The following is a 27,056-nucleotide window of genomic DNA, read 5'->3' as shown; positions in this document are numbered from 1 at the left end:
CAGGAAGCTCAAAATTTCTTAGACACTCTCAAGATAGCACTTACTTCTGAACCGGTATTGTCACTACCTGCTTTTGAAAAAAGGACAATTTGTGGTCACCACTGTGGACGCCTCGGCTCTGGGCATCGGTGCAATCATCGCCCAGTTAATCGCCGTAGAAGACTATCCCGATTCCCTAAAGAAACCCCCTCGGTATATAGAGACAATCATATGCTATTCAAGTAGAATTTTATCAAAAGGCAAAAGCAGTTATTCTGCAACGCAATTAGAGCTACTATCTATAATTCACCACTTAGAAAAATTTAGACATTATTTAGTGGGTCGAAAATTTAAGCTGCGTTCTGACTATAAAAACTTACAATACCTAAGCACATTCAAAAATCCAACGGGAATTTCAGTCAAATGGATAATGACAATCCAAGATCTAGATTATGAATTTGAGCATTTGACGGGTAAACAAAATGTTACTTGAGTAGATACCTCGAAAATAACTCGAATATATATATATATATATATATATATATATATATATATATATATATATATATATATATATATATATATATATATATATATATATTTCGTGCCAGTCTAGAGCAGTCCAGCCAGTCTAGAGGAGTCAGTCTAGAGTAGTCTGGATGAGTTTTCTGATAGTTCTAGATCAAACATATGTAAGTTTAAAGTGAATCCATTATCAGCCCATTTTGACAATGTTACGCGAGTCCTTTACCATGTTCAACCCAACTTTTGAACTTTTATTTTAAATAAGACCCACGTTGGAATATATATCTCAGTGTATAATTATATCAAAGTGCCTATGACAGTAAATTGAAGCTCAGATTATCCGATATTCCTGATCCAGTTTTTGTATCGCAAAAGTGAGTAAAAATGAATACATTACTTTCTTAATTTTGTTTCTTCATGTTAGTATTTCTCAAGATAGTTAGTCCTTGTGTCTCCAACCGCTCTCTAGGGAACCTGAATCCTAGTAATTGGATTATGACTCTGTATGGCCACTGAAATACGCTTCCCCTTTGACCCACTGTTTAATACCTTACCACCTAGAGTTCCACCACAAACTATGGTAAAAAGGTTACATAGTCTATAATAAAATAAGTATAAAACTCTCAGTTAAAAGCGCGCAATACAATGCCCCAATGGGAATTAGCTTCTCAACCCCCCCCCCCCCCATTAGAATTTCTAGATGGCGGAATCTTACGACAGAGTAAGAAAACGAGCTTAAAATCGTCAAATTGACGCAGAAGAGGCAGCCAAGTATATTTTGATACTCCTGAAGAGATGTTGTCGGACTTGTCAGATGATGACGACGATGATCTAGACTTTCTGTCTCAAAAAGATCTTATCAATGATCTTGATCCAAACTTGTTGCCTCTGTTGGACAATCGCCGCTTAATTTTTGAAAAGGATGACTTGGAGGCTAGCAATGAACCCAGCGAAGATGACTTGGGGGTAACTCCACTTTCTAGTTAGCAATAGCAACCGGTAGCAGCAAGTACTTAAAAATCAAAGAAGAAATAGAAGGTCCAAGAAATATTTTTCTGAAGAAAAGTAGAGATAGATAAAGTTGATCTGTCTTGGAAAAGAAAGCCTCGCCAAGATAGATACAAGTTTTGTAAGAAATGTTTTCAATTTTGGCGAGACATGGCATATTAAGTCACTTTCCAGTTTCTAACTAATTCAGATTCTAACTAATTTCTAATTTTTTGAAATAATTCTCATGCAAAATATCCTTGTTTCGAATCTATGGTTCGTTTACACATTGCGGAAATTCATGCGGATTTAGCAATCCGTGCGGAAATTCCGTCCGTTTTTGTGCTAGAAAAAATCTCTAGCTTTCCGCAACGTTTTGGTCAAATCAGGACGGAATCTTGGCAAGATTTTTAAATGAATAAAATCATAAGCATGGATTATCAAAAACTACACGATCTTATAACTTTGATTCAAGGCTACACCCAGCTTCTATGATCCTGCGCACCCAGGCTATAAGAAAACTAGGAAAAACGGTCTCATTTGGCTCTCTATTGTTCAACAACTTTCAGAAGAGGGTAAGAACATAGGTTATGCTGTTGCAATAATTTGAAATCTTTGCCTTAAAACGAAGCGTTATTTTAGCCATAGTTCGAACAGATACGGACGAATTTCCGCAATGTGTAAACGAACCATTACTTATGTTTTTCGGCTTTAGGATTATGTTTGTGAAATTTTCGAATAAGAATCGCAAAACCGACAACTCTGCTTACGACTCCATTATTAAAGAAGGAAAGATACATTTTGGTCAAGGTAATTGTCCAAGATTAAGATCTTCATCTTTAAGAGGCATTTCCCCATTAGTACTTCATCTACAATTTTTCCCACAGTCCAAAATGTCATCCAGTCCCAAGTACCCAAAGCTAACCTTTTTATATCATGTCTAAGATTAGATAGCCTACCTGCTCTACATATTAGCATAGGTAGGCTGTGCTAATTTTCCAAGATTAAAACCGTCCCACAATTAATGGTTTGTGCAAACTGTCAGTGACATTTACCCCTAATAAGACCAGACATAGCTTCTAGCTGTAGCATAGGCTACACCTGACTGCTGATTTTGTCCTATTTGCTTTATTTCACATCAGATGATATAGCCTAAATAAAAAAATGGAAAACTTTTAGCTATTTCATAAGCCAAAGGTTTATATAAATATTAAAAGTATACTAAAAAATTACAAAGCAAAACATAGGCTACTTAATCTAGAAAGAAATAACCTGATTGCATAAAATTTAATTTCTGTCCCTATCTAGGCCTATTCAAAGTAACTCAAGCTATTGTTGTTGGTCTTTGAAACAGTCTAGAAGTACAAGTATTCCAAAGGAAACATCCTGCTACCAATATACAACTAGGCCTGTTGAGAAGGAAAAAAGTTCAAAAAACAATTCTTAGCTTGCTTCATAATATGTAGGAAAATAGGCCTAATAGTGAATCATTCCTGTAAATGCTTCACTTTACTTTACCCCCACCCCAATTTGCAAATGTTGGTAGCCTAATTTCATATTAGGCCTGTTGACTTAAAAATAAAGTGAACATGCCACTTGATGCCTTTCTTATGCTCTTTCCAATATAATAGGCTAATCAACTTTGCCACAAATGAATTTTACCCCCATCTCTATATATAGCAATTCAGGGTATATATTTGCACATTAAGGGGGTAGAATAAAGTTTAAACTTACCCCTCTATAACATCATAAATAAATTTGAAAAGCATTAACTTAAGACCACTCTATCCCTCCTGAATTGCAAGGATGGTAGGCTCATAGTTTACACTGATAAGGCAAGCATTTCAAATAAGGAACAAATTTTGATGCCCATTTTTTTTTACTTTTTCAATAAGCTGTGAATCAGATTTTCTTGTTGGATACCACACAGATGTGCAGTATTCAACTAATGGTTGCATCATTGTTTTATACAGCTTAGTAAAGCTCTACAGTTTAAACATTCTTTTGATATAAAGCAAACTGTATTTGGCTTTATGGGATACAGCTAATACTCGTTTTCAAACCTCAGTTGATTATCAAAAACAATACCAAGGTCCCTACTGGAATCAACAGAACATATTACAACTTCACAAATAGAATACTGGTGTGCTACTGTGTTCACTAGATAATTCACCACATATCCCCTGACCAATGGTTATTGAAATTAAATTAAACCAGTTAACCAATGCCTTTTAATCATCCTGTAGATTTGCTGCGTCATCTTATCGTCATTTGGTGTATCTTGAGAAGATACACCATGCTTTACTGATGTAAAGCTTTACATCATCTGTAAATATTTGATTTTATTATGTTGAATTACATGTGGCAAATCATTATCATCATTTTATCACAAAAACAACTGGACAGAGCCAGAAAAGACAGAGTAAACATCAAGAAAAACAAAAAGAATCAACAAAAATAAAAACATGCTTTGACAACTACAAACAAGGGACAAACAGAAATAAAGATTGGAAGACTTCTGGCAATCAGTAAAAAAATCACAAATATATTTCTCAATAACCCCAGCTGAGTTTGGCAGTTCTCACCCAAACCGGCAAGAAGAGGCAGAACATTTTTCTTCAATATTTCTTATCAAAAATAACTCAAAGAGCTTGAAAGTAGTAAATGATACAGTAATGGGGCAATAAGAACTGGACAGAGAGGTGTCTTTTTTGCCCTTTTTAAGGATTTGAGCTATTTGTCCAATACAAAATTGCAAAGGGACTACACCGCTGACAAGGATCATCTGAAACAGTAGTGCTAAATGTTGCTTGATTAAAGGACCTGCATGTTGCAGGTGCTTTGCTGAAATAGAATCAACACCAGAGGAATATTTTTTCTTTAATTTTGAATCAAGAAGCAAACTGCACTTGGCAACACAAATAGGAAGGATCTTGTCTTATTTGAAAGAACAAGGTCAAGCTGTTTTTCAAAAACTTCTGTCTTTTTGTTGGGAGCACTGAATTCCCTTGCAAAATATTCAACCCACTTTTTTCAGGCACACTAACACCCTGGGTTTTGACTGGCTTGCTACACTCCCAGGGTTTGGAGGGGTCTTCAGAAATACAGATCACATTTTTCTGGATCAGTGTTAACTTATGGTTTTTCAGTTTCTTTTTGAATATCCATTTTGTACAGAGTCTCAAGTGATTTACTAAGCCATCTTGTGAGCAACCACAGTTGTTCCAAACCTAAAGCCATAGCTTGGTGGACATGCATTAACTAGACTTCTGTTTTTTGACCAATCTTCAAGCTGAGACTTTTTACAAACACATTGAAGAGGAACAGGGCTTATTTCAGCACATTTCAGTCTTTGGTTTAGTTGTGTCAAGTAGGATGTGAGGTCAGTTAAGATTATCTTTTAACTTTGTGTTAGCACAGCACAATTGCATAAAAGATTGGAAGGCACTTTGATTTTGCTCAGCATCTCATCACAGACTTTACTGAAAGATTCACTTAACACATTTTTCCCATCTTTGTAGGAAAAACCACTTTGGTTCTTTATTTTGAGCTGTAAGCAGGGAGGAGTAAAAGCAAGTACAGATATGAAGGTGGTTAGAATAGAATCCTTCTTTTACAACTTTGACCTTGTGACTGCCAAACAAAGTAACAACAAGGTTTCAGTGTATGAAAAGTTGCCACTCTTAGGCTATGCACAATAGTTGGGAGGAATACAGCCCCAAAAAAGTTGTGACTGGGGAGACAATTGTGTTAGGTATGTTTACATTAAAATCTCTGCTTATGATAACACGTTGAGAGGCAACTTTTATAAGAAACCTATCTAGAAGCTTGCAGGCAGACATGAACCATAAATCAGATTATTTGTTGTTTTAATTTGTAGGCAGATATACATTAATTACTACATGATTTTTAAGCTTAGCAGCAATAAAGTAATCAGTCTGCTGATAGCTTGTAAGGGAATTGGGATAGAATAGCAAGGTCATCAGATGGCCAGAGTCTCTGTCTCAATTGCACTACAAAGAAGAAGATGAAAATTAGAAAATAGTGGTAACAGGCTCTGGTGGTCTTTTAACAGGAAATGTTCCCGAATCAACACTAGGTCATGTGACTGCAATAACTGTGAAAGAATTGGGAGACTCAATTGGTAACTTTTCCATTAATGTTCCACAACAAAATTCGGCATCTGGATGTTGATGTGAATCAGATTTACCATTCAATAGAGCCTGTGCAATAGTGCATTTGTAACTGTAACACAGATGACTGTCTGATTTGCAAAGAGCACATTTTGTGGGTTTCTGGCAGGAGACTATTTTAGAGCTGCCATGACCTTTTTTGCCACAGATAAAACAAGCAATGTTGTTTATTCATGTGCTTGAAATATATTTATATGATTGATCCTTATAACATTAAAGGGGTATAAACAAAAACTCTTGAATGGGGAATCATTCAAAACTGATCACTAATGGGAACTTCATTGCTTGTAATATATTCTCTTTTGCTTCAAATTTCACTCTGAAAGATCTGGTAGAGCCACTTTGCTTTGTGTCACTACAATTTGGCACAAGAGACCTGATGTTATCAGAAGTCAGATCATTTGAGACATGTTTAATTACTCCAAAGTGAGAAGGACTTTTAAACTTAGTGTTAATGGTGCTGTTAGAGCTACAAAGTGCATTCTCTATTGCATGAGCACCATATTTGGATGCAATGATAGCTTTTCCAGTCACCTTGGGTGCACTTTTGTTCAACAATTTTTGAGCCAATGTCACCACATGGTTGTTCTTGGAAGTCCTTCCTGGATTGGTTATGTTAGGTTACTTGGTAGATTTTTGACAGTCACAGCATAGGATGGTTCAGAGATATATTCACCAGGGATTTCAGCAGTTACAGGTTTACTTTCCAAGAAGTTTTGTTCCATCAAAATGTCTAATTTGTTACACATTTCTGTAATCTTGTGTGTAACAATCACAGTACTTTCACCTGGGATCAAGGGGACTTTCTTCTGGCTCAAAAATAAGCAAAGTAGGCACAGCAACCTAATTGTCATCAGAGATCATTTCCAAAGCATTGCCACTCATAGCAATCTTTGTGGACATTCAATCAAGACAGTTTGCTTCAGTCCATAAAATCTCTTTTGATTTCACAATGTCTTTTTTTGGAAAAAGTGGGCTGCTCTCTTCACAACTTCATCATGGCTTTTTACAATTTTTACTGCACATGACAAAAAGTTTAATATTGGGATTCCAAATGATCATGTGACAAAATCATGGACTGTATTTCACATGACAAATGACAAAATCATGGACTGTATTTCACAGCATAGGTTTTTATCAATAGTTAATATGTCAAGGTCACTTGTTTATATATAATTCCATCCAGGAACAAGAGAAGTGTAGGGACCCACACATCTATTCCCTGCAATTTAAGGGTAATTAGATACCAGGAGGTGCATACCCCCCTTGCGGTGGCCCTCTTCTGCTTGTTGCCTGAGATGCCTGCAGATCATTGCTAATGCTAAAATGCTTTAAATGTTGCACCTAAATTGCTCTCTGAAAACCAATACACCTTAAGAAATTGGAATATAGAAGGCATTGCAGAATTACAAATATATAATGAAAATATGTTATAGCACCTTAATTAAATGAGCAAGAATATCCAATACTAATATTATACCCTGGCGCCACACTGATAAGGGAAGACCAGTGGTGGTGGGGCCAAAAATAGCAGTGGTGGCGCACTGCCACTGGTGAGATGTTGGCAGCTTGATCAATGATGACTGCAAACATTAATGTTTTCATCAGTCTTTCTCAAATCCCAGCTTGAATTTACAACAGATTTGGGTTTTGGAAGTGGCTGGCTGGAGGCTGATCTTCTTTGTTATTCATCAAGAGAAGTAAAAATCTGGTAGAAATGAAATGGCTCTGGTGTTTCAGAACCCTTGCATAATAGTTGAAGTATCTATTAGCTATGTATTCTTAACATAAATAATTATCAAAATTAGTAGTTTTTTTCATTAAGCATTACTGCATACAAAACTTCAAATAACATGTCACAAAATTTCTCAATTATCTGGGTAAAAACTTTGAATATAAGTTTAAATTTAGAAGCTTAATTTTTTTGTAATGCTCTTTTCTTTTATCTGTTTTGTCACCTTTAAAACAGTTGAAATAGATGACTTTGATATTGATTGTTTTTTTTACTCATTTGGATTCCTAAAAAGCCTTTCTTCTATTAAAAACTAGATTTTAATAACAATTAAAAACAACAAAAAACATTTTTAAGTTTTTTTGGCTTCCCTATAGAATATATGTCATGTAGGCTAATGCTGAACTGCTGCTTTTTTGAATTGCTTTTGGCTGGTCTTTTGGATATTATTCATTATTTCTTTTGGGAGTTCATTCCAAATTAGAAACTCATAAATACCTAATACCAGTTAAATCATAAATTGCATCTAAAAGGAGTAAATTTATCAAATTTAAACATACATGATTGTGAAACACTTCAATTACAATGAAAAAAAAAACACACTTCAATAAAGATTATAATTCTCACTTATAAATAGCTTGTAAAATACCTTATATTAGAAGAAGTTCCAATATCATAAATAAAGCACAACTATCAAGTTAAAGCTGCAATTTGGAATTTCTCCAATGACAATAAAAAAGGTTTTTTATCTGTTTTATCATGATCATTATCCAAAAGTGGGAACAGAATTCATCCCAATTTCAGATGTGTAAAAATCCAAAAATACCCAATGGAGGCCCCTGGATCTATCAGAATGTTTCTATGGTTTCCCAGGGAATTTGATGTCATTTGCTTCTGTCTGTCTTCTTCTTCTGGAAGAAAAAAATTAACTTTTTGGTATCACCTGCTTTCAATTAAAAAAATCAATGTATTATCATTTAAAAAAGATTGCCCCCTCCCCCCTCTGGATACCGCCTTGATGGGATACCCTCTCTGCTTTAAATTAAGAAAATAAATAACTTTTTTGGCATCCCCTACAATAAAAAAAATCGAGATTTTTTCATTTAAAAATGATAGCCCCCTATCCCCCCCCCCCCGATAGGCAATAATATAAAATTTTTTATTAATTGTATTATTGGGGTCACTTCTGTTTCAATCTTCAATTCCCCAACCTTGTACATAGTCTTTAGCTAAATTTTGTCTCAATAGAAGTTTTTTTTTTGGGGGGGGGGTACAAATTTTCAGAAAGAAGATTGTATATTCTTTAATCTATCAGATGTTCAGTAATTGAGTATTAAACATTAAGAAAATGTATCTAAAAATAACAAAAGAAAACAAAATTCTGCAAACTTACAACTCACCTGTCACAATAATCTGTTGACTATCAATTTCAAAATCCCACTGAACCTGTATAGTGTATGCATTATGTTCAACTTAAAAATAAAATTCTTGCTTGTGAAGGATGTAAGAATCTTATAGTATTTGGAAATTGCATTCAAAATGGTTTAATCTCATTTCATAAAGACAATACTTTTGTCAATATATGAAGAACTGTGTGTGTTGAAAATTTGTGATTGGATCTGTCTGGTTTTTATGCAAAGCAACACAAGAGGCGAAAATTAACAAACAAGAGAGTAGTTAAGAATTATGGTATGCAAAGTAATATTTGGCAGGGATAGTCACTAGTGATAAATCACGAGGGGTGGCACTGTGATTGGGTAATTTTTGGAGATTTGGGGAACCAAATTTTTTTTTTGGGGGGGGAAGTGATACAAAGATATTGGGGGGGGGGGGGTGAACCATGTATGTTGCAAATTTGCAATTGTATCTGTCTGGTTTTTATGCAAAGTAACGCAAGATACAAAAATTAACAAACAAGAGAGTAGTGAAGAATTATGGTATGCAAAGTAATAATTGGCAGCAATAGTCACTAGTGATGAATCACTAGGGGCGGCACCGTGATTGGGTGATTTTTGGAGATTTGAGGAACCAATTTTTTTTTGGGGGGGGGGGGGATAAATAGATTTTTGGAAAAATCCACGAAAATTCGGGGATAGTGCAAAACCTGCTTGATTTCTAATCAGGAAAATCAAAATACTTAACCACACAAGAAAAGAAAAGCTCCAACTTTGCAGTTGACACAATAAAGAATTGCCACAAGATTAATTCAAAGTCAGCCGAATGCCACCACCTCTGCCAGCGGCGGCGCGCCGGTGGCGCTCCAGTGATGTTGCAACACTTCAGTGGTGGTCAACTGGGCCTCTTGTTGACGGCGTTTGGTTGATGCGCCAGCGTGGTGCTGGGGTTTAAGAGAAATATCTCTTTAAGTGACTAAGTGATTATGCTTATATTTTCCTTTATTCTTATAATATCCTCCCACTCCTGGCTGGGAACAGCATAATCTGTTATTTCATTTCTTGTAAAATTCTATAATCACTGAAGGTCACTGATTTAATTGATAAACATAGGGCAGGATTATACATCACTTGAAAAAGTCACTGGTTCAATAATGTTTATAAAATATCTGATTTTAGATGTTTTCACTCTGAATCCTGAAGAAATACTGGAAATATACAAAACATTATAAAAATACAAAACAGAACTGGTCCTAAGCAACTACCATGAGGGACTCCATTCAAAACACTACTTTGGTTAGATAAGGCTTCACCAACCCCAACATTCTGTGACCTGTGTGTTAGGTAATATGTATTCCAAGCCAGAGTTCAATCCCATACTTTTTACATTTTATCAAGAGTAGAGGTATCAAATGCCTTAAAAAAATCAACATAAACATAGTCAAATTTTTGGCCTAAGTCAGCCATCATTTGGAAATCATTAATTACTTCCATTAGCTGAGTATTACAAGACCTATTTTCCTAAAACCATGTTGTGGCATATGCCACAGGTTATTTTTTTCAAAATAATTTTGGCCCCAATCAACAATTACTTTTTCTATGATTCTAGAAAAAATTGGTGTTTGAAATGGATTGATAATTACTGAAATCCAATCTTAGTCCACCCTTATAATGAGGCTTTATCACTGCCTTTTTCTATACAACAGGGCATTTACCAGAATCTAAACAAAGGTTAAAAAGAGAAGCAAAGGACTGGCCAAGCAAGAAGCCAATATGACAACATTTGGAACACCATCAATATCAGGGGCTTTATCAACAGAAAGATTCTATATAATCTTTTCAACATGTTCAGGTACAATATCTGAATCATCAAACTCCAACTCATATTGCAGTAAAGAAGCTGCCAGCATGGAATTAGAATGCATGTGAGCAGCAGGATCTACAAAAAATGATAAAAAAGTTTTGTTAAAAATAGCTGCCTTTCTCCTGTCATCATCAATAGATTCACCAGTGACTGGATCACTGAAGATTGTAGATGATGGTGATTGGTCATTGTTTCCCTTATTTACATACTTCCATTATCTCTTTGGACAGTTTTGCAGGGAATTAATGATAGACAGCTCTATTGACTCAATGTGTGATCACACAGACATAGTTGCAACAATTCTTGCTCTCCTATAAGCACACCAAGATTTATCATCCTTAACCAGCAGATAAAGCTTCCAAAGTTTATTTGTTATGAATATTGTATCAAGGACAAATCTTGGCAGGCTCTTACGTTTTTTACCACCATAAACTTTTCACAGCCCTCTACTACTTACCCTAGACCTTAGATCCTCCAGAGCCAGGAATGGCTCATAGGGCGTCGAAAAAGCCTTGCCAGAGATCTCGGAACTGAGCTGCAGCCGTGACATCCTCCCACTGTGGTTGAAGAGACAGCTCCGCACTTCCCAGGTCCTGGTCGTACTGCCGTTGTAGGGTGTGTCTTTGTCGACCTCTTTTCCGCCTCCCCTTGGGGTGCCACTCATATATTGTTTTTGGGAGTCGATCCTCTGGCATACAAAGGACGTGACCAAGATACTTCCATCTCCTACGCATCAAGAGGTCAGTAACTAATGGCTGACCGGTTTGCCGACGGACCTCTATGTTGGTGACCTTTTTCTGCCATGATATGTTCAGGATCCTTCTAAGGCACATGTTCTCAAAAGCTAGGACACATTTCTCCAGTTGAATGTTTAATTTCCAGCATTTGCTAGCATAGAGGAGGATGGACATCACATTGCTATTTAGGAGTCTTAGCTTCAAGCCCAGAGTGTTTACTACTGCACCAACCTGGTTTCAATTTATTAAAAGCCAATGTCGCCTGTCCATTTCTCCTCTTAATTTCATTAGCTATTTCACCATCATATTCTATCCAGCTCCCAAGATACTTAAATTCTTTGACCTGGCCAATTGCTTTACCTTTGCATTTTAGTATCAACAGGGAGTCAGATGTGGCCATGCTCTTTGTCTTACTGACATTCACTGAAAGTCCCGCTTTCCTGGCCTTTTCATCTATGGCGTCAAGTAGCAGCTGCAGTCACTGTTTTGCTTCTTTGAGAAGAACAACGTCATCTGCTAAGTCCAGATCCGAGATCTGCCGGCTGCTAATATTCATTCTACAGCCTAAAGACTGCTGTAGAATATAGTCCATTACAATGACAAATAGAAACAGGGATAGTACACAACCTTGTTTGACTCCAGACATCATAGGCAGCGCGCTAGGGCTGCCTAAGTAAAGAATGATGTGGGCTCAATGTGTGTGTGTTTTTTTTTTATCTATACCCAGGCACTTTGTATTGAAGGAGTTGTCGTAGAAACTTCGAAAAGGGCTCATTCGATTGAAAAATCAAAATTTTGAGACATCTATTTTGTTCAGCATAGTTGATTTCCAGATAGAAAATATCTTTTTGAGGAGGACAATCCCCCACCACCCTCGGGGCAAGGGTTTTAAGTTATGCCCTGAGGGCATATAAGAACAATGTTGGCACAATGTATCCTTTATTATTTTTTTCCTTTAGAGCAGGGCACTTCATTTAGAAGGGGTTATCATAGGGACTTCAAAAGAGGCTTATTAAATTGGAAATTAAGAGTTCTAGGGCCCCTTTTAAGAATTAAAAGTGATTGGAGGGCAACTAGCCCCCCTCCCCCCCACGCCCATAATCCCCCAAATACATCCAATCAAAAGTTCGAGATAGCTATTTTGTTCAGCATAGTTGATTTCCAGATAGAAAATGTGTTTTTGAGGAGGACACTCCCCCACAATCCTCAGGGCAAGGGTTTTACGTTATGCCCTGGGGGCATATAAGGTTTTTATAGAAGGTGTTGTCATAGAAACTTAAAAACTGGCTCATTGAATTGAAAATTCGAAGGGCTAGTCCGCTTTTTAATAGTCAAAAGAGATTGGAGGGCAAATAGCCTCCCCCCCCCCCATGCCCATCATTCCCCCAAACACATCCAATCAAAATTTTGAGATGACCATTTTGTTCAGCATTGTTTATTTCCAGATAGAAAATATGTTTTTGAGAAGGACACTCCCCCACAATCCTTAGGGCAAGGGTTTTAAGTTATGCCCAGGGGGCATATAAGGTTTTTATAGAAGGCGTTGTTGTAGAAACTTCAAAAAAGGCTTATTCGATATAAAATTCAAAGAGCTAGTGCCCTTTTTAATAGTCGACAGTGATTGGAGGGCAACTAGCCCCCCCCCCCGCCCATCATTCCCCCAAACACATCCAATCAAAAATTTGAGATAGCCATTTTGTTCAACGTAGTTTATTTCCAGCCAGAAAATATGTTTTTGAGGAGGACACTCCCCCACAACCTTTTGGGCAAGGGTTTTAAGTTATGTCCTGAGGGCGTATTAGAACAATGTTGGCACAATTTACTATGCATTATTTTTTTCCCTTAGAGAAGTGCACTTCATATGGAAGGGGTCGTTGTAGAAACTTCAAAAGGGGCTCATTCGGTTGGAAATTGTGATTTCTAGTGCCCTTTTTAATAGTCGAAAGGGATTTGAGGGCAACAAGCCCCCCCCCCCCATGCCCATTATCCCCCCAAACACATTCAATCAAAATTTTGAGATAGCCATTTTGTTCAGCGTAGTTGATTTCCCGATAGAAAATATGTTTTTTGCAGGACACTCCCTCACTACCCTCAGGGCAAGGGTTTTAAGTTATGCCCTGGGGGCATATAAGGTTTTTATAGAAGGCATTGTCATAGAAACTTCAAAAAAGGCTCATTCGATTGGAAATTCAAAGGGCTAGTCCTCTTTTTAATAGTCGAAAGTGATGGTATGGCAACGAGCCCCCCCCCCCCCCGCCCATCATTCCCCCAAACACAGCCAATCAAAATTTTGAGATAGCCATTTTGTTCAGCGTAGTTGATTTCCACATAGAAAATATGTTTTTGAGGAGGAAACTCCCTCACATCCCTCAGGGCAAGGGTTTTAAGTTATGCCTTGGGGGCATTTAAGGTTTTTATAGAAGGCTTTGTTGTAGAAACTTCAAAAAAGGCTTATTCGATTGAAAATTCTAGGCCCTTTTTAATAGTCGACAGTGATTGGAGGGCAACTAGCCCCCCCCACGCCCATCATTCCCCCAAACACATCCAATCAAAATTTTGAGATAGCCATTTTGTTCAGCATAGTTGATTTCCAGCTAGAAAATATGTTTTTGAGGAGGACACTCCCCCACAACCCTTGGGGCAATGGTTTTAAGTTATGCCCTGAGGGCATATAAGAACAATGTTGGCAAAATCTACTATGTATTATTTTTTTTCCCTTAGAGAAGGGCCTTTCATATGGAAGGGGTCATCGTAGAAACTTCAAAAGGGGCTCATTCGACTGGAAATTGAGAATTCTAGTGCCCTTTTTGATAGTCGAAAGTGATTGGAGGGCAACTAGCCTCCCCCTACATACATCATTCCCCCAAACACATCCAATTAAAATTTTGAGATAGCCTTTTTGTTCAGCGTAGTTGATTTCCAGATAGAAAATATGTTTTTGAGAAGGACAATCCCCCACAAGCCTCAGGGCAAGGGTTTTAAGTTATGCCCTGGGGGCATTTAAGGTTTTTATAGAAGGCGTTGTCGTAGAAACTTCAAAACATGCTCATTCGATTTGAAATTCGAAGGGATAGTACCCCTTTTAATAGTCAAAAGTCATTGGAGGGCAAGTAGCCCCCCTCACGCGCCTTATCCCCTTAAAACACATCCAATAAAAATGTTGTGATTGCCAGGTTGTTCAGCGTAGTTCATTTCCAAATAGAAAAATTTTTTTTGAGGAGGACACTCCCCCACTACCCTCAGGGCAAGGGTTTTAAGTTATGCCCTGGGGGTATATAAGGTTTTTATAGAAGGCATTGTCATACAAACTTCAAAAAAGGCTCATTCGATTGGAAATTCAAAGGGCTAGTGCCCTTTTTAATAGTCGAAAGTGATGGGAGGGCAACAAGTCCCCCCCCCATGCCTATCCTTCCCCCAAACACGTCCAATCAAAATTTTGAGATAGCCATTTTGTTCAGCATAGTTGATTTCCAGATGGAAAATATATCTTTGAGGAGTACACTCCACCACAACCCTCGGGGCAAGGATTATAAGTTATGCCCTGGAGGCGTATAAGGTTTTAATGGAATTTTGTCTCGTAGAAACTGGAAATAAGATTCATTAGATTTGAAATTCAAAGGTATAGTACCCTTTTTGATAGTCAAAAGTGACAGGAGGGCAACTCACCCTCCTCTCACACCCATATTTTCCCCTAAAACATCGAATCCTAACTTTGAAATAGCCATTTTGTTCAGCGTAGTTGATTTCAAGATAGAAAATATATTTTTGAGGAGGACACTCCCCCACAACCCTCAGGGTAAGGATTATAAATTATGCCCTGGAGGCATATAAGGTTTTTATTTAAATCTTTGTTGTAGAAACTTGAAAAAGGGCTTATTAGATTTGCAGTTCAAAGGGATAGTACCCTTTTTAATAGTCGAAAGTGATTCGAAGGCAACTCTCACGCCCGCCTTTTCCCCAAACACATCCCATCCAAATTTTTAGATAGCTATTGTACTCAACGTAGTTGAAAGTTTTGGAAATTAGGTCTTTAAGGATGACAACCCCTCCCCCCACAACCCTCAGGGCAGGGGTTGTAAGTTATGCCCTGGATCATATAAAATTTTTATTGAAAGCATTGTCGTAGAAACTTCAAAAGAGCTCATTCAATTGGATATTGAAAGGGCTAGAGTCTTTTTTAATAGTTGAAAGTGATTGGATAGCCACTAACGCCTCTCTCACGCCCACCATTTTCCAAAACACATCCAATCAAAATTTTGCAGGCCAAACAATAATGTCTTAAAAAACGAAAAGATTTAAAGTATTATTTTCTTTTTCCCTGAAAAGACTATGTCAATATAAAACGAACAGAAATTAATTTAAAAAACTTTTTCCACAAAATACGTTTTTCAAAGAAAAGTAAAGAACTCCATTAAACAAAAAATTAGCAAAAATAAAATCAAATAATCTACCAAGCGTGAAACTACCACAAATCAGCATTGATAAATAAATGAAACCCAAAACGAACAGAAATTACAATAAATAACCGAGTCAAACTCAAAACGAGCAGAAATCTGCACTTTACTGAAACAATATAAATGAATGTGCATTGTCGGTTTAATATACATATACTGGTATTTAGTAATCACAATGTTAATATTATTTGATTTATTAGAGTTATAAAAGTAAAAACATTTATATTTGTTCAGTAGAGTGCAAATTATGTTCTGGCAAATTATGTTCCACAAAACTTATTTTGTGGAAAAAGTTTTTTAAATTAATTATCTTGAAGAAACGGGTGTCCCCATTTTCTGTACGAACCCAGCATTCACTATCTTCATAAAGTGCCATTATCGTTTTGACTAGTTTATCGGGTACTCCGTAATAATTTAAAATCTTCCTTAAAATATCTCGGTTGATAGAATCGAACGCCTTTTCAAAATCAATGAAGAGCAGGTACATCTTTTTGTTCCATTCTCTTGCCTCTTGCATCATCAGCCTTAGAATGAAAATAAGGTCAGAGCAAGATCTACCAGGTCGGAACCCGAGTTGCTCTTCTCTGAGTTGTGAATCTAGGGCTATTCTTAGGCGTTCTAGTATGACTGTGGCTAGTATTTTGCTAGGCACAGACGTTAGGTTGATGCCCCTCCAGTTGTTACAGACTAGCGCATCGCCTTTTTTGAAGAGTTTTACTAGTATACAGGTCCAGTCTTTTGGAACTTTTTCGCTATTCGAGATGGCCACTAGGAGAGCAGTCCAAACGGTTGTGCAGGCACGAAGGGACGCCTTCAGCATCTCTGCCGTGATCTCATCTACTCCAGGTGCCCCTCCATTTTTCAGCTTTTTCACAGCTGTCGTCACTTCTTCAGTGCTTGGGGGGTCAGCACTTATGTCAATTTGTAAAAACGGTTTGTCAGGTACTACTTCTGGATCGTCAGGTCTGGGTCTATTTAAGAATTTCTCGAAATGCGATGCCCATCTCTTGTCACCTTTCTATGGATCCGAGAATACGTCCTCATTTTCACTTTTACAACGGATGTTCAGATTGTTCTCTTTCCGACTATCTCATTCGTTAGTCGATATACCATTTTCGAGTCTCCTTTCTTAGCAACTTCTTCTGCAAGTGCTGCTTTTTCCTCGATAACGTTTCTTTTGTCTTTCCTTGCACTTCTTTTAACCGCCTTATCCTCTTCTTTGTAACGGAGCTGTAACTGGGCTTTTTGTTCAGGGCTCAACGTGTTTAGAATAAGCGTCCGGGTCTCCTTGCTACTGATACATTTACAGGTGTCGTCCGATATCCGTTTTTCTTTCTTTCTTTTCTTGAAGCCAAGGCCTTCGGGACGTCATGGTATGTTCTTTTCACTGAGGTCCATATTTTTTCAACACTAGAGTCTTCAGCTTCATCGAGCAGGTTTAACGCTTCAAATTTGTTCTGTAGTGATATGCAGAAGCTTCTGCGGATATCAGGATCTTTCAGCTTATCAATGTCGAACTATTTGTGTGTTGTGGCGTTGGTTTTCGGTTTCTAAGCTTTCAGTTTAATTGTTACTTCGGCTATCATCAAGATGTGATCTGAATTCACGTCCGCTCCTCGTAAGCCCCTCACGTCGAGCAGGCTACTTCTCCAGCGTCTAAATATGAGGAAATGATTGATTTGGTTTTTTGTCCGGCCATCGGGGGACACCCACGAGTACTTGTGAATCGTTTTATGTTCGAACATACTGCCACCTATCACCAAGTCGTTGCTTAGGGCATAGTCAATTAGGAGTGCACCGTTTCCATTCATGTCTCCGATGCCATTTGGGCCCAGAACTTATGTAGCGATAGAAAAATTATTTGTAGTAATGTAAAAACTTATTATTTGTGGCGATAAAAGATATGCTATTTGTGGCGATAGAGATTTCTCCGATTGCGCCGCTTATAGCGCTGGAGGTTGTGTCAACTAGGCTAGCGCTGCTCTCAATTAATGAGAGAAAATTGAATATGTAGACATATAAATGTGGCCTCTTGAGCTATCTGGAGATCAGATTCCTTTGGGAGCATTTACCTTAGAGACTTACGAACTAGTTACCTATTATTAGACTAGACACAGACATATAAATGAAGTAAACACAGATAAAAAAGACAATAGGTTTATTGAAATTACATGCTTAATTGCACAGGAACGGGTCACGTCAATGACAATGACTGAGACCAAAATACAATAATTTCGTCTGAATCTCTCTAGGTCTGAGGTACTAATCGTTTCAGATCTGACTTTTTGATTAAAATTAAAAAGGCACATTTACCCCACTCCCAAACGCAGTTCTTTCGTCCTGCGCTGTAAGGACTGCCCGCCATTGGCCCAAGAGGACCAAGGATGTAAATCTTTCGTCCAATGAATTCTTTAAGATTTTTCCGATGATTCAGGCGTTCACACGATTTTTTTGCCATTTAAACTTCCTTAGAAATATCGTACGTAGCATTTTTCTTGCTACTAATTATCTTAGCGAAATTCAAACGACTAGCGTCGTTTTTTTGACTGAAGCTAGAACGCAGTTTCTCTTTTTGCTGATTAAAAATTTAGAATCTTGGAAGCGGTATTTGAACTCAATTAGGGGACGTTTAATTTTTGCCCAAATCATCTTTAGAAGGAAATAATCTTGTATTTTAAATATATGGTATTCTACTGATGGTACATATCACCCTTCCCATGAAATAATGACGTCCCGTCATTAGTAACTGCCCATTAGGAGTGCTTAAAATTTTTCAATTATTTTTCTTATTTTATTCTACATCCCTATCTAAAATTCATCTACCGGACTAAGATTATTTATGGTTCTAGGTTAGCTACTATACTAAAGATTTTTTTTTTTATATATATAACACTGATTACTTTTACTTTTCAAATAAGGTTGGGACTATTCTAATTTTACATTAGTTTTTTTTTGATTTTGCTGTATATATGACGTACTACATACTATCTACACTACGTTAAATGAATAACATGATAATATTACACCTAATTCTACTTGTGGTACATACATTAATGATTTATAACATACAATATTTGGTTCATCATATTCACTGATAACATTAGAAAACTTTCACTATTGGGACTTTTGAATTGTCAAAGTTATTAGGAAGTAACACATGTAGCTTCACATCTATTCATCACTTTTCGTGTCCTTAGTGTACTACACCCTTCTGTTGTAAATTACTGTCCTTCACTCTTTTTGTCTTGGCAAAAATTTTGAAGCATTTATGTTATGGTTTCTTCGTGGAACAGTTCGGGTCTAGTTGTCTTTACACGACAAGTTTTCCCTAATAGTCAACTGGGAAATGATTCTTCCCACTACAGGTGTTGTTTTTTTTCTTCTCAGCATATCATTTTTTAGGATTTTTTTTTAGGCACATAGAGAATGTATTCTCGCGTAAAATTGTTCATTTGTGCCTTTTGAAACGGGTTGTCGTCATACTATGGTGACTCTTTTAATATATTGTATTTAAGTTCAACTCAAAACATCTTTAAATATCATTCAACTTCGAATGTTATTAAATATCGTTCATATTGTATTCCTCGATGTTGTTCTCAGAATTGAACTTCAAATTGTGTTTAATATTGGCTTTAAACCTTCAAATGTCTTTAAATGTCATTTAACTTCAAATATTGTTTATCGTCTGCTGATCAATGGGGTTCTCAGAATTGAACTTCAAATTGTCTTTAATTTCGGCTTCAAATCTTCAAATTTCTTTAAATGTCATTTAACTTCAAAAATCGTTTGTTATGTGCTGATAGATGGGGTTCTCAGAATTAAACCTCAAATTGTCTCTAACTTTGGCTTCAAATATCTTCAAATTTAAAATTCATTTAACTTCAAATATCGTTAAATATCGTTTAGCTTCAAATATCATCACTATACTGTCAAATTATTCTGGGGTCCACAGTGAGTATCAAAGGTGATATCTACGTATTTATATCTTGTACTGACCGATGGGTTTATGTGAATATATAGTTCGTTAAATTACTTGATACTGAGGTTCAAATATAGTGTTACCTGATACGTAGTATGGTTCATAGTCGAAGAAATGACGATCGAGGGTAACTGTTGTTCTCGTAGACGAAGTTGGGAAGAAAGTTGCCTGGAGTTATGGTGAGTACTTTTCGTTGGTTGAGATATGATGGAAATAGATGCTACTGGGTGGTATCTGTACTGAACAGCTCCTTGTAATGCTCAATAACCAATGTGTCCATTTACTTCCTGTAATAAAAATAGCAAGGCAGAATCACACGTTCTTTAAAGTAAACACTCATAGTACAAATAAGTCACGTATTGATTGGGTACATTAATTTCTACGCTATGAGACAGAATTAAAACACCTAAAACAGAGATGTCTTCAAATTTGTTTTGAGAACGGAAACATCGATAAAGGGCTTATATACTTCTTCAATACTTATTAAATAAACATAATTTACCCTACATTATTAAGTTTGAGGTATAATTTTACAAGTTATTTCATGCCTGCATTGCTCACGCAAGTCCGTGCTGTTTAAGAAACACATGTTGCAGCGTCGTAACCACACGGTTTTACGCAAACGATACTACAATGAGGGAACAAGACATAACAAGGACGAATGGAGACCTCTCTACCCTCTCGTCTTCTAATGTCGTCCCTATCTCTAGGCTTAGATGTTCTCAAGGGGCTACGGGTTTAACGACTGAAATGCATAGGTTCTTCGTCTCTGGATTTTTCCACAATTGCCAGTCAACATTGGTGCCTCGTATTCGCCTTTCGAATAAGGTCATTAGAAGAAGGATTCCAAGCTTGCCCGCATAGATTCCAGTTGATGCTTGGCAAAAATATAAGCATAATGAAGAACTGACATCAATATCTTTTTAGAAGGCTATTGTTTGAGCAAATCCTTCAGTACTAAATAAATAAATATTATATTAAAGTCTTATTAGAATCCGTTAAGCGAGAAACACCTTAAAATTAATGGGGAATTCCTTGTGGGTTTTACTTAGTCGCCATTTGACATACACAGGGTTTCAATCCATGTATATTAACTGATAAAATGGTTTTTAAAATTTTACATATTATTATTGTGATATAGTTTCACATTCGTCGTTAAATTCTGCATATAAACGTACCAATAGGTTGTTTGGTTATAGTTACCAATAGTTGGCTATTAGTACATATATTACTCGAGTAAGAAACACATTAATGAGCAATGTGTACGCCTAAAATAATTATAATATGCACTAAGATAAAATATTTCATATAATTAGACGCTTCTATACTGGTAATTTCTTGTTTTGGATAATATCCATCTTAGTTAGGGCATGGGTCGATTTTTCATAGAAAATCTGAGGAGACCTGAGTCAGTATAGGTAAGATATAACGTGACTGACTTGCGAAAATATTTCACAAAAATTAGAGCACAATATATGTCATAGATAAACCAATGAAATTAAAGCACATTTTTGTCACAGAACTATAGAACAGTGATCTCTCTGTTATTGTATACGTCATAGATATAATATAATGAAATTAAAAAGCTTTTCTTTTTTTTTTCTCGGAGCTATAAGAAAGTAAACTCTCTGTTTCTCTTTCAAAGCATTCTGATTCAAAAAAAGAAAACTTAACTAGCTCACAGAAGTTTCTATTCAACCTTTAAGTATTGTTTTGATTGGCCCTGATTGGCGTAAAAACACTAATTTCTTACACTTGAAGGACTGAGAAATATCCCTTCCTACGGTCGTTTTAAAAAAATTACAAAAAACAATCATGGGCCTTGAGTTCCTCCCCCGGCTTCCCACAAGACGTGGTCCAACGCCAGTTGTCGTTTTCAGTAGACCACTAGCTTCCTACCTTTGGTTATTTTTGGTGATCGTCGACGTTTTGACATCACTTATATTATTATTTTTTTTTTTATTAATATTGACTTGGTTAACTTTACTTGCACACTTTTGAATTTATTATTGTGTTAAATTTCTTATATTTGAAATTTGTCTTTACGTTAATTAGGGATATTTCCATCTGTCAGGTTTTTTAACCGTTCTACCTGACTGTGTCGTTATTTTATCATCTGTTTCTTGCGGTTTTTTATTTTTAGGTTTGTCTATCGAAATAATGTCAAAATTTTTGTATTGTTTTTTCAAAAATTCTTTCCCTTTTAATTTAGTTTGTTTACCGTGTTCGGCTGCTGAGGTCGGTCTTGATTTTCCTATTTCTTTAGCTACTATATGGTCTGATTCGCCATCAGACTCTTCTGAACTGGTTTCCGACCAATCCAGATTGGGAATTTTAGGGGTGACCCTTTTTGAGGTATCACCTGTCCTTTCTTTGTAAATTTCTACTCCCCTTGACGTAAAAGGTTTATTCCCTAAGTCCTCATTTTGAGTCCTCAACTGGGGAGATTTAAAAGATCCTTGAGAGCTTTGGAAGGAATCAAAACTTTCTGCGGGGTTCCTCCATTGTTTAAATGCTATGTCCAGAGTGGGATGGTGCATTTTTTGCACTAAAGATTCGCTCCGTGATGTTCACTGTTTAGGTCTGGCCTTGGATATAGTTATTTCATGATATTGACCTTGCTGGTCATCCTTTGGAGTTTTATTCTCGGGCAATGTACTTTGACTCGTTTTTATGGGAAAATTTATTAAATCCATAGCCTCTCGTATGTTTGTTTTAGTTAAATTTTTGGGAGGAGTTTTCTTCACAGCAATACCGGGGGTTTCTACGGCTCTGTTTAATTCTTCCTGTAAGGATAGGGGCCTTTCTATTGGTGTTGCAGGGGAAACCATATCGTCTTGAAATCTTTTGGGGGGACATGGGGTCGAAATTCTATCGGGGAAGAATTGGGTTTTTGGAGATATCGTATAATCTAAATCTCCTGCGCTTGCCGATGAATAACTTTTTGGCATTTTTATTTCAGGAAAAGATTCTGGTATTGGGGATTTTTTCTTAGGAACAACTACATTTTCCATTGCTAAAAATTCTTCAAAGTTTTGTTCATCACTTTCATTTTCGAAATAATCTTGTTTTAAATTGGAAGGATTTAGCTCTACCAATCTTGACCTAGGGGGCTCATTTTCCGAATCTGACGAATCAGTAGAGGAGGGCTGTGATATCCATCTCTCTGGAAATTTTGCTCTTTTTATTCGGCTAACATGAGCCTTGTAAGTTCTTCCACTATCGGGGTTTTCCATTTTAAAGGTATATTCATTATCGTACTTTTTGACTATTCTGTACGGCCCAGAATATTTGTTGGAAAGTTTTTTTCCTTCCGTTTTTGCCTCGTTCTTTAGGTAAACGAAGTCTCCTACTTTGAAATCTATATTCCCCTTAAATTTGTGTTGGTTTTTTAGCTCTTGGTTTATTTTACATTTTTCCTACTCTTACCTAATTATTCTATACTTTTTCTTAATCCTAATTATGAGTTCTTGTTTATAACCTTCAGAGCTATTACAATACTGCCAAGATTCAATAATTTTATCGTACGGGATTCTAAAATCTCGACTAAAAAGTGAATAAAATGGATTGTCTCTGGTTGTTTCGGAATAAGTCGTGTTGATTACGTTGGTTAAATAAGGTAAGAATTTATCCCAGTCGCTCCTATTGTGTTTTGTATAAATACTTAGTACATTAGATAATATTTTATGCCTATTTTCTATTTTTCCATTATCTTGTGGATGGTACGGTGCTGTCACCATTTTCTCTATATTAAGAAAACTCATTAAGTCTTTTGTTACATTCGAAACGAAATTGCTCCCGTTGTCACTCAAAATTTTATTAGGAATGCCAAACTGTAAAAATAACTTGTCTAATGCCTTACTTGTGGCATGAACAACTTAATTTTTTAAGGCTTTTGTAAAGGTAAATCCGGAAAAATTATCTATAACCGAAAGAATACAAGTATGGCCTCTGCTAGAAACAGGTAAGCCTCCACTTGTCCCGTATAGGTCAAATGAGATAATATCGAAGGGGTACTTCGCTTCCGGGACCCTTCCCATTGGAGGATCTGGATAAGCTGGGGGGATTTTTCTCAAATTACATGCTTCGAATGTACTTACAAATTCTTTAAGTTTTGTCAGTGCAGATTGTAAGTAAAAGTATTGTTTTAACTTATGGAACGTTTTCATAACTCCTAAATGTCCACCTGTGTCCTAATGAAAATATTCACATGCAGGCCCTATCAAGTTTTGTGGTAACATAGGTATTATCGAGGTTTGGTTTCTATTTGTCTCAGCAGTCATGATTCTACACAGTAATTTTTTCATCGAGTTCGTAGTAAAAAATATCTATCTCCTTTGTTAAAATTTAGAATTTATCCGGCAATACTTTATTATTCAAAAAAATTAAACACGCGCTACACATACTTCGTCCTTTTTTCGATTTCGATTTCTATTTTCCTAAGATAAACAACAATAGTTAATCTTATTTTATTTTACTGCGTCTTTGCTTTTTATTTTCTTACATCCATGATTGCTCTTAGCATTAACTTCATTTTCTTCAATTTCCGACGGACTATTTTCTGGATATCTACTCAAAAAGTCGCAAGCTGCGTTTTGTTTTCCCTTTAAATGTTCAAATTCATAATCTAGGTCTTGGATTTTCATAATCCATCTAGCTAGAATGCCCGTGGGGTTTTTAAATGTGCGCAGGTACTGCAAGCTTTTTTGTTTTGATCGTAGTATAAATTTTCTACCAATTAAATAATGTCTAAACTTGTCCAAGTGGTAAATAACAGATAATATTTCTAAGTTTATGGCGGAATAACTACTTTCGCCTTTTGATAAAGTTTTACTTGAATAGCATATAACTTTTTCTATTTGTTTGGGTGTTCCCTGTAGAGGGTTAGGGTCTTCTACCGGATTATTTGCGAAAGAATTGCGCCTATGCCTTTTGAACTATCATCAGGGGTAACGATAAATTTTCCGTTTTCGAAATCAGAGTGTGATAAAATTGGTTCAGAAGTGAGTGCCTTTTTGATTTGGTCTAGGGAAGTTTGAGCTTCCTGGGACCAGGTAAAATTATGGGAATTTCCTTTAGTTAATTCCATGAGGAGATTCACAATTTGGGTATAATTGCGTATAAATTTCCTAAAGTAGCCAGTAAAGCCTAAAATTCCTCTTAATTCTTTCATAGTTTTGGGGGGCTTGAGGTTCTCAAAACATTTTATTTTATCAGGGTCTGGGGATATCTCTCCCTGGGTTACTACTACTCCTAAAAATTTAATTTTGGATTGAAATAAATTTACTTTCTCGGGCCGGCATTTTAAATTGCCTTGCCTGAACTTCTCGAACACCTTAGCTAAAGTTGCTAAGTGTTGCTCAGCGTTTTCCCCCACGCATATAATATCATCAACAAAATGAATTATAATTTTTAATCCTCTTAACATGTGTAATGGGGGTCTACATAGCGCGCTTGAACTTGTTTTAAGCCCAAATGGTACCCTTAAGTATTCATAAGATCCGTATTCGGATGCTGAAAATGCAGTTTTATGGACATCCTTTTCGGCTATTTTCACTTGGTGGTAGCCTTGGGTAAGATCCAAAGAAGTAAAAATTTTGTTTTTGCTTGAAATTGAGTCCAGAATTTTGTCTATTCTTGATAAAGGAAATTTATCGCTACCTACTTGTTGAGAGCACTATAATCTACTACGAGTCTAAGATCGTCATTCTTCTTTGGTACTAGGATCACTGGTGCGCTATACGGACTTATACTTGGGCGTATAATTTCATTTTTTTCTAATTCATGGATTTTATTTTTAACCACTCTTTGTGCTTATATGGCACAGGATATGGCTGTTTTGCTACGGGATTACCAGTCGTTAAAATTGAATGTTAAAAAAATGGTATTAACCCGATGTCATCCTCAGATGCAGAGAATACATCCTTAAATTTTCATAATAATTAACATAATCTTTTCTGAAGTTCCAAAACAGTCATATGAACCATTTTAATGTTGTATAAAAATAGTGATTTAGTCAGAGGTTATTTTTTATTTGAAGTTTTAATACCGTTAACTTGGTTTATTTTAGACTTTTTACATGTATTTAAATCATTTTCCTTTAAAACCTCGATTTGGACTAAACAAGTCCCCTTTTTAATTGTAATTGTATCGTTTTCATGGTTATTGGTTACCCAAATAAAACCTTCCCCTTTGTCATAAGATATAATCTGTTCCTCGCATAACAGATTTTCGGGTATTTCAGACGGTGTCGCAAACCATATTTCTGATTTGCTAACCACGGGCTCGATCATTTGTGATATTTGAATTTTTTGCATCGTTTTTGGAGGGATTTTTGTTTTCTTTATCGCAAATCCATAATATTTTTCGTCATTTTCATTGTTTATTAGATTCATACCGGCGTTATGCTGCGCCATTGCGGCATCTTGTGGCGTCACGTTAGGTTTTATTATGTTCTTCCATAATTCCGCTATTTTCTTAATTTCATTTGATCTGTACTGTTGCATATTTCCTATTTTTATTTTCGCAGCTTCAATACTTTTATTATTTAAATATACTTCATTTCTGCAATATCTCTTAGGGTAATTGATTAAATTTCAAATTATGCCATGTCTATACGAGACATGAGGTTCAAAATACTTCGACATTATACCATTAAAAATTCTGTTTACAGTTATATTATCTTCGTAACCTCTGATACTATTTCTTAAGGTAGAAATTTCTTCCCCTACCTTAGCTGGGTAGACAAGCTTCTCGTTGGCTACGTCTAATAGTATTCTATTAGACCTTAGAAAATTTGCCCCTATAATAGCTTTATATGGGAAATTATCACATATAATAAAATTTGTCATGAACGTTCTATTGTCCCTTTTTACGTTTAGGCAAATTGACCCTTTTGCATTTAACTTGTGACCTGTCACGCTTGTTAAATTGGGATTATTAGGGTTCCTCTGTGGTTTATTGTGCGAACGCAAGCTATTAAATACGCATGAGTTTATTATATTTACAGTGGCTCCTCTGTCAACTAAGGCCATAAAGTATACGTTTTCTACACAAAAATCATTAAATATAGGTAGCTTGTTATTAATATCACTACAAGAAGGCACTAGTATTGTCTTGGACCTCTTAAATATTCCTGGCACCCTCTGGGTCCAACTTATGTTTCTGAGGGGCCTGACACGTTTCCCTGAGGATTTATTTCATTTGTCGATG

At 36.3% G+C, this 27,056-nt stretch overlaps 2 protein-coding genes across 2 annotated transcripts in view; one reads left to right on the top strand and one right to left on the bottom strand.

The window, feature by feature from the left end:
• The first annotated feature begins 2,285 nt into the window (after positions 1–2,285).
• Positions 2,286–27,056, top strand: part of LOC148945622 (bromodomain-containing protein 3-like) — a 193,430-nt gene continuing 168,659 nt past the window's right edge. The window contains exon 1 of the mRNA XM_089098755.1: positions 2,286–2,301. The gene's annotated coding sequence lies outside the window, so the exon portion shown is untranslated. The remainder of the gene's footprint in view (positions 2,302–27,056) is intronic.
• LOC148945623 (uncharacterized) lies at positions 11,166–11,507 on the bottom strand. Its single transcript, XM_089099102.1, has one exon. It carries the CDS (start codon positions 11,505–11,507, stop codon positions 11,166–11,168), a length of 342 nt encoding a protein of 113 aa, XP_088955228.1.

Source organism: Artemia sp. Qi Xiang Cuo, chromosome 13 (assembly GCF_049724085.1).
Source record: "Artemia sp. Qi Xiang Cuo chromosome 13, ASM4972408v1, whole genome shotgun sequence".
Taxonomy (NCBI): Eukaryota; Metazoa; Arthropoda; class Branchiopoda; order Anostraca; family Artemiidae; genus Artemia; species Artemia sp. Qi Xiang Cuo.
This window is presented reverse-complemented; position numbering and strand designations above follow the sequence as displayed.

Coding starts and splice junctions, on each gene's coding strand:
- LOC148945623 (XM_089099102.1), bottom strand. CDS start 11,507: ATGTGCCTTAGAAGGATCCTGAACATATCATGGCAGAAAAAGGTCACC.